Raw genomic sequence first — 9,091 nt, forward strand, 5'->3', positions numbered from 1 at the left:
GAGAGTCAAATCCACTCTTTAATTTATTTTTAAAGAATAGAGAGTACATTGGACTCTTGTTTTTATGCATTAACTCTTTATAATAAAGAGTTTGACTCATATAAAGAGCCCTAAGAGATTAGAGCATCTCCAAATGACTCTTTATATTATCTAAACTCTTTATTATAAAGAGTCTATCCATAAAAACAAGAGTCTAACAGACTATTTATCTTTAAAATATAAATTAGAGAGTGAGTTTGACTCTCCACATTTAAAGAGTTAAATTTCACTTTCTATTCTAATTTTAATTAATAAATTACAAGTTCCTATGTATTTTATTTATTAATTCTCTCTCCATTAAGTCTCTTCTTAAAAATAAAGAGATCTTCATTAAATTTAAAGAGTTTATTGGATTTGAATAAAAATTATGTTCTTTATATTTAAAAATTAATGAAGATGCTCTTCAAAATAAAGAACATCATTGGAGATGTTCTAAGTATTCAAAAGTTTTTGGTAAAATTATAAGTTTCCCAAAATGCAAAATTGAAAGTTTTTTTTGTGTTGTTTTGAAATTTTTAACTTCCCGAACCCCAAAAATTACTGAAGAGGAATGGAAAAGATAGTAGAGGGTGTTTGGTTTAGGAAATATTGTATTATCGAGAATGTTATATTAACATAAAAATAGATTACCTTGAAGATTACATGAAGGGTGTGTTTGGTTCATATAATATTTTATTATTGGGTATTTTATATTAATAGAAAGATATATTACTTTGAAAATTACTGGGAATGTTTAAAGAAATGTGTTTGGTTAGTTTGGAATAAATTGGTAGGTATGTTATATTAATATGTTTGATTGGGAGGTAAATAGGTGGGTATATTATATAGATTACTAAATTGCCCTCCTTTTAAAATATTAATATAATATTTTTTTATTATTATTTTTTGAATCTTTTTTTAAAACCTCTACATTTGAAATTTTGTTAAAACAGCTCAGCCATATGAAACTTTAATTTATAGTAAAATCACTCCCATCCACCCCAAGCCATTGCTAGCAGCCAACCATCACCGTCGGTGCTGAACGGCAGTAACTATAATGGTGCACGGCCTGCAAAATTTGGTCGGTAAGACCGTTTTCGATCATGGATCTGTGATTCATGGCCAAAAACAGTCAAATCTGGCCGTTTCTATGGCTAGATGTGGTCATGAAATGGCCATAAAAATGGCTAGATCTAGCCGTTTTCTGCCATGGATCTAGATTCATGGCCGAAAACAGCCAGAGATGGCCGTTTCTATGGCCAGATGTGTTTGGTTGTGAGGAATAAATTAGTGGATATGTTTTGTAAATTACCGAATTGCCTTTCTTTTTTAATATTATTATAATAATTTGATTATTTTTTTAATCCCCTACATTTGAGATTTTGCTAAAACACTTCAACTGCAATAAAAAAGTTTAAATATCAGTCAAAACACCCCCAACCAACCAAGATGATTGTCGGCCAACCGTGCGTCAATCTGGTTGTTTCTGACCAAATCCCCATGGATTTGGCTGGAAAGAAATGACCAGATCCATGATCTGAGCGGTCGTGCATCGTTTCGGTGATTGTCAGTGATAGTGACTGGCGGCCAGTGATGGTGGCTGGATCCGGTTGTGGTCTTGGACAATTTGGTTGAAGCACAAGGGCAATAATGTCTTAAAATCTTGTGTATAAGGATAAAGTAGTCCCTAATTAAAAAACATGAATCCCGAATAAAAACAATTCAGTAAATCAGATAAATATAAAAGTCATAACAAACATACCACTTCAAGTTTACCAAGCAAGTTTTCTAGCTTTAAAACAAGTTTATGGTTCTCTTGAGTTAAGATTTCAATCTGTTTAACAAAACAACATCAAAAATAAATAAATAAATAAAACAATTAAATCAATACAATAATAAAAATCCATATAAAACTAATACTTTTACAACTATGCTGATAATACCTCTTTCTACCAATTAAAATATAACTTTGGTATTTGAATTGACAGGTACAAGAATTATCAAGAGAAGTAAGCTTGCTTTGTTTACTTTCTATTAGTTCAATCAAGTAATCAATTTTCTATTCCAGACTTTTGTTTTTCCTATTGGATTGAAAACTCTCTGTAATCACATATCCTAGTCGTTGATCTTTTTCTTCACTTTCACTATAAACAGCAGAGTCAAAAAGACGCTTAATATCTTCATTTCACTTTTCAAGATTTGTTTCGTGAAAACGAACAAAGCGTCTAGGATTAACATTAACAGGGCGCTTTCCTTTCTTTGACGCTTGATTTGAGGTTGACATGCTATCAACAATACCATAACAAAAACAAAAGCCAAATATAAAATCAATCTTGCAAAACTATAAAAGCCCAAACATATACTTAATCATCACTCTAATTCTCCGCTGTATATCAAAAACAGCTTTACAATATAATATGAACAACCGTACAATAACCAAACAATAAAAAAAACCAAATAAAGCTTCACTTTCTTCAACCATTTATTTCAGATCTCCATGCTACAATCAAATTTCAAAAATCAATCTTGCAAAACTGTAAAAGCCCCAAAAAATACCTAATCCTCACTGTCATTATCTAATGTATATCAAACAAAGCTACACATATAATATAAACCACAGATAAACAAATCAAACAATAAAAAAAGAACAAAAAACAAAGAGTTACAAACAAAAAAAGAAAAATGGACGAAATAAATATTATTTACATTCTTACAAAATATTGTTTAGATACTGCCAAAGCTTTAAACAAACAAAAAACAGTAGTGGAAGAAACAAAAACAGAAACACAAGACAGCGATGTAGAGATGATGACAATGTATTAAACAATACCCTAAATAAATAGTAAACAAATTTGAAATAAAACACAGCCAAACATTCATACAGCAGTAAAAAAGTTGAAATAAAACCCAGCCCAACAACCGAAAGAGCATTACTATCCAGTCCAAAAAAATAACAAGTTAAAGTTAATTTAAAAATGTCCAATTCAAAAAAGACTATAATTAATAATAACATTTTGAATTAAATATATTTGACATAATTAATTTTAACAAATTGGATTAAATAATAAGTATATATAAATGTGTAATAATGAAAAAAATTACAATTATTAATTTTATTATCCAATATATCAAGAATTACATACAATAAAAAATTATTTTTTCACATAAAATTCATAAATAAATAAACAATCCAAATTATAAACAATATGTCGAAATCCAATTTCAAAAGCAAACGGCCCAACGCACTGCCCTCAAAGTAATTGTATTTATTTCCCGACCGCTTATTGATTCGTCAAAACTCACTACACCTGTATCCTTCCTCCGTCCACGCAAACATAAACTTACTCCATCCAATAAACCATGTCCACGTGGCTCCGTTCTTCTCCGCTGCCGTCCCCACTCCTCCCTTCCCGCACGTGCCCAACCACACTTCACCCTCCTCCTCCTCCTCCTACCGCCACGTGGGCGTCACGAGCTGCACTCCAAATTTCAGTGAGCTTCTCCAGATTACTGACGCGCGTGACAGCGACGACTACCAGTGACGCACGTGAGTTGCAGCAAGGAATAGCTGAGTTCTACGACGAGTCGTCTAAGTTATGGGAAGATATATGGGGCCATCACATGCACCACGGATTTTACGATCCGGATTCCACTGTTTCGGTTTCGGATCACCGGGCCGCCCAGGTCCGGATGATCGAGGAGGCGCTCCGGTTCGCCGGCGTTTCGGGTCGGTTTCAGTTAATCTTCCTCTAAACTTTAGGGTTTAACAGATTTTGATGATTGATGTTATTATTACAGATAAGCATTAACAGTGGATATATTTTATGGTTAGTTTTTATTTGGTGAAGTGCTTTGGATAAGATATTTCGGAAGGACGTTTCGGTAGCAGATTTTTATATAAAACAGTTTTTATTTTTTATTTATTTTTTTGTAATTTAAACATTTTCATAAGTGTTTTTTAAGTACTTCTGTATAAGAATTTTTTCTTGAAAAATCAGATGCTAAGGTATTTATTTAAAAAATAAATCCGAAATTGAATATAAAAAGGTTAATTTTGTGTTCTCAATTTTTGAAATTGTTTCTGAGAAAAATTCTAGTGAAAATAGGATATATATATATGTATGTATTTTTTATGATATGAAATACTATAATTAACGTTTTCTAAGTTTGTTGTGTTTTTAATTTTTAAAATAGATATCTTAAATTTTTTTTAATTATACTTTTGATTTCTTTTTTTCTAATTAAAAAAAGAAAGTGTTAAACATCATTTTAAGATGACCTTCATAAGAATACTTATAGCCCGGGAGCATTAAATTTGGATTTCTATGAACAAGAATTTGAGATGCTGCAGGTTAAAGTTATTAGCTACTGGAGTTTTTCTTTGAAGATATAAAAGATTGTAAAAGTTGATTTGAATTGAAATGCAGAAGATCCAAGCGAATGGCCAAAGAGTGTAGCTGATGTTGGGTGTGGGATTGGGGGCAGTTCTAGATACTTAGCTAAGAAATATGGGGCTAATTGCAAAGGCATTACTCTTAGTCCTATTCAAGCTCAAAGAGGCAATGAACTTGCTTCTGCTCAAGGCTTAGCTGACAGGGTAACTATAACTTCCATTATTTTTCTTCATTCTATACATAAATTTCATGCTTGTGGTTGTGGATGTAACACTTGAAGAATTAGCAGGTTTCCTTTCAAGTTGCAGATGCTTTGGATCAACCTTTTCCTGATGGCCAATTTGATCTTGTTTGGTCCATGGAGAGTGGTGAACACATGCCTGATAAAACCAAGGTTTTGTTTTATATTGTTTCATATATTCTTTAGTCACACACACAAAAACCCTTTTGCGGTAGTAGATTGTCGTTGTAAATCCATTGTAGAAGGCTTTTGCCAATGGATATGCAACGGCATACGGTCGTCATAAACATGGACAGACCTATATACTCATTAGTGGGGGCTGGTAAGTGGTGACCCCATCAGAAACTTTTCTTCATTAATTTGGTTTGCTTTTTTTGTTTTGACCAAGTTTTATTTATAATAATGTTTTCAAATTTGAGCCTACTCATATACTTTTCTTCAAATTTATAATATATTAGTTTCTTGGATCTGTACCTGATCGTAAAACGATGACCCCATAAATGTATATTTTTTTTTTTTTTTAAGTTTGGTTTGTTGAAGTGAATAAGATAGTGGCATATTTTACTGAATTTTGTCCCTGTGCCTTTGAAACAAGCAGTTTGTGAACGAGTTGGCTAGAGTTGCATCACCAGGAGGTAAAATAATAATAGTGACATGGTGCCACAGGGATCTTGGGCCTTCTGAGGAGAGTTTGCAGCCATGGGAGGAAGAACTACTGAATAAGATATGTGATGCTTATTATCTTCCAGCCTGGTGTTCTACTGCTGATTATGTCAAGTTGTTAGAATCTCTTTCTCTCCAGGTAATCACAATTACTTCCTATTGTTTGCTTGGGCATTCTTCAAGAAAAAAGACGACCAAAAATCCTCTACTGAAATGAGTTTTTACTTGAATAAATAAACCCACATGAAAAATGATTGGTTTTCTCAAGATTCATGACTTAAATGATGCATCCTAATGATATTGTATTAAAAAAAAAAAAAAAAATGGAATTATGATGATTTGAGTGGCAGGATATAAAAGCAGAAGATTGGTCTCAGTATGTTGCCCCATTCTGGCCAGCTGTGATACGTTCAGCATTGACATGGAAGGGCCTTACTTCACTGTTGCGTAGTGGTAAAGTTTAACTTTGTTTTGCAGCAACTCTTATGATTCATTTCATTGTGATGCTTTAGAAATGATTCTAGTGATTGAATTGAATGGTCAGGATTAAAAACCATAAAAGGAGCATTGGCAATGCCGTTGATGATTGAAGGATACAAGAAGGATTTAATAAAGTTTGCAATTATCACATGTCGAAAGCCCGAGTAAGTGATGAAGGATGATGTCATATCATTGATAGGGGAATTTAAAATGTAACAAAATTAATAAAAAGGCCATCTAGGAATTTCATAAATAGTTTTTCCAAACATATTTCTTTTACTATTATTATTTTCTCTATTTCTTTGAGGGATAGTTTTTCAATTAATTTTTGAATTATTGACATCAAAACAATTTGAATGTAGAATATGAAAATGCAATTAACCCTAAGGGGTTAGCTTAGCAGTTAAAGAGGTTTGTTCTCATTCTTGAGTTATTAGGTTCAAACCTTGAGATTACCTATTACAATTATATTATGGTTTGTCTGGTCTTTTAGGTTAGTAAGATGTTCAATGGACTTCGAAAATTAATTGAGGTGTGTGTAAGCTGGTCCGGATACTCTAGATACCTATATATATATATAATGCATTTTGTTAATTTTAATGGTAAAACTTAGATGAAATTTCATTTGAGCAATTAATCATGAGACATAAAACTTACATCAAATTTCAATCGCTTAAATGTATTAATTCAAAGACAAAGAATTTTATTAATTTTTTTGTAAAAATAAAATCAAGTTATTACTATTATTATTATTAAACGATTACAATTATAATTGATGAGGAATAATGATAGGAAAAAATTCATTGGATAAGATATTTATTAGTGATACTTTTGCAAAATAATATTTAAATATTAATTATAAATTATAAATAAGTACTATAAATATAATATCTAATGTAAATAATAAAGAAGTTAGCCCGAACTTGAGATAATTAGTCCTATGGCTCTTCAGGAAATTCCTTATCTCAATAATTTTGGATAAATAAAAAAATCAGGATTTGATTATATCGTACAAATCCTTAAAAATATCTTTCCACCCAAACTTTGCTCCAAAGACAATGTAATACCTGAAAAATTTTAGAACTACACTTTCCCATCCACAGGCTTGATTTGTTAGTAAAATCCGTTAATTACCGTGTGTATTCACTATAAAGATAAAAATATCATTTATTATTTGATTTAATTTTTTATTTATTAAAATTTGACTGCATTTGACCAATGAAATATCCTTTTTAACTTTATTAATAATTATCTAAATAATAAATTTAAAAAATAATCTTCAATATTCATCATTAATTTAAATTAATCCATAAACCCATCATTATTAAAACAACTTCAATTAATAAAAAATTAGTATCAAATTAATAAAAAAAGTTAAACTTAATGTTTATTGCAACAAAATTTAAAGAAGTCTTTCAAAACAGATTTCACAAAAATCTTACAAAAAAGATTGTACAAAAATTTGCATCTTAAAGAGATGAAGCGAAAGTTGCAGATGGAGAAATTTGGTAAAATCGGAATAACAGCATGCTTAAGGGGATGCTCATGAACTATTCGAGTGAATGACTACTGCAACCTTTCATTCAACCAAGATTTGCGGAAACTAACAACTCCCATTAATTCAAACTCTAACCCAAATACATCCAGATTCGCCCAAAAAAATCACCTCCCATTAATTCAAACACAATTGAAATTCATCCCCCATCTTAACACCACATTCAAAATTCATCCTCCATCTAAACTCCATAATCAAATTTATCTTACGTCTCAACTAAAAAATCACCTCAACCCATTGCTCCCCCATCCCATCATTTTTCCACCACTCTACGGTATATATCAAAACAATATACCGAAACACGTACTTCGTATTTTGTTGAATCGTATTGGGATCGTTTGCTTTCGACAACTCGGCGGAATGGCTTGGCATGGAGAGGATCCCGAGAGCAGCAAGAACCAAAATCACAAACGTCACATGATCAACTTTTTTTTATATTAAGCAAATTTACCAAATAAAAGAAAACACATAAAAAAATGAAAATTTGAAAAAAAAATGAAAAAATTGAATTTATTTGGTTGGAATCATGCCGGCTAGTGCAATTTGGACGGATGGGGAGATGAAGAAGATGAAGATGGGATGAGGCGGAGATGAGAAGAAGATCGAGTAGGGTTTATTTATTTAGTTATATATAGGGGTAAAGTGGCATAATTATTTTTTACTTGATTTTGAATTTACCATTTTATCCTTCTCTAAGTTTACCTTCTCTAGTTATACTTAACGGACAGAAACTAACGGTAAGTGAATAATTGTCGTTATTTTGAAACTTTTTAGGTAGTCAATTTTATTAGGGCAAACTTTGGGTGGAAAAATATGGTGCACCCCCCATAAAATGCACCCAAACATGGGATTTGGTTATTTTTTTCAAATAGTCAAATCCTCATATTGGGTTAATTTCATGAGTAATACTATATGTATAAATAAATCTTATAAAGATTTTTATATAAAGTAATATGACAAAAAATGAATGGAAGAGTGAATATGATAAATTTGACTTTTTATATTCATTATTTCATTCATTTTCTATCACATCACTTTGTGTAAAAATCTTTTTAAGATTTCTTTCTATATCTAGTATTATTTTAATTTCACTCACCACATGCGAGGGCCGAGGCACTATCTGAAATTCTCTAGCGGCTGATCGTTGTTTTACTATTTTGCTCTTTTAGCTTATATTAGTTGTTAGTCATACTTAACAAAGAACAAACAAGCCTGAACTATTAAACGACCACGCTCCCCCAACAAAGTTAAGAAATTACATTTTATGTTGGCTTAAATTTTAAATTATGATTGTTTTAGCTAATAAAAAACTGGGTTATATGTGACCTTTTTTTTAAAGTAAAAAATAAATAGAATAATTCTTTTTTATTTTTATATTGTTTAAATCAATCAATAAATTTTGATCAAACAAACCATAAGCTAATAGTAAAAGAGTGAAATGAGATTTTATGAGTTTTTGAGCTTGAGCCTCTCTCTCGATACTAATATGGGTGGTCATTGGGGCTTTTATCAGGTTGACAATTCCAAGACCTCGAAAGGTTAGTTGAAATGCGTGTAAACTGGTCTGGACACCCCAATAATTAAAAAAAAAAAAAATGATCAAACATAATTACAATTCTTTTATTCATAAGGTGTATTATGAAAAATAAAACAGAAAAGGAATGATATTATTTATTTATAGAAAAAATGGTTGTTTTAAAATTTTAAAAAAATTAAAGAAAAAGGAATTATTATTTGATT

The 9,091-nt window shown here is 30.8% G+C and overlaps 1 protein-coding gene across 1 annotated transcript; it reads left to right on the forward strand.

Annotated features, from left to right (window-relative positions):
• Window positions 1-3,233: 3,233 nt before the first annotated feature.
• LOC116113145 (tocopherol O-methyltransferase, chloroplastic-like) lies at window positions 3,234-6,218 on the forward strand. Its single transcript, XM_031399297.1, has 6 exons — window positions 3,234-3,745; window positions 4,446-4,615; window positions 4,702-4,806; window positions 5,252-5,455; window positions 5,667-5,769; window positions 5,861-6,218. Exons 1-6 carry the CDS (start codon window positions 3,379-3,381, stop codon window positions 5,962-5,964), a joined length of 1,053 nt encoding a protein of 350 aa, XP_031255157.1. The 5' UTR covers window positions 3,234-3,378; the 3' UTR covers window positions 5,965-6,218.
• Window positions 6,219-9,091: the final 2,873 nt, after the last annotated feature.

This window comes from Pistacia vera, unplaced genomic scaffold (genome assembly GCF_008641045.1).
Source record: "Pistacia vera cultivar Batoury unplaced genomic scaffold, PisVer_v2 Contig673, whole genome shotgun sequence".
Taxonomy (NCBI): Eukaryota; Viridiplantae; Streptophyta; class Magnoliopsida; order Sapindales; family Anacardiaceae; genus Pistacia; species Pistacia vera.

Excerpts from the sequence above, each read along its gene's own strand:
- LOC116113145 (XM_031399297.1), top strand. The coding sequence starts at position 3,379 with ATGTCCACGTGGCTCCGTTCTTCTCCGCTGCCGTCCCCACTCCTCCCT. Across the intron at positions 5,456-5,666 it reads TAGAATCTCTTTCTCTCCAG|GATATAAAAGCAGAAGATTG; the intron begins GTAATCACAATT and ends TTTGAGTGGCAG. Across the intron at positions 5,770-5,860 it reads TACTTCACTGTTGCGTAGTG|GATTAAAAACCATAAAAGGA; the intron begins GTAAAGTTTAAC and ends TTGAATGGTCAG.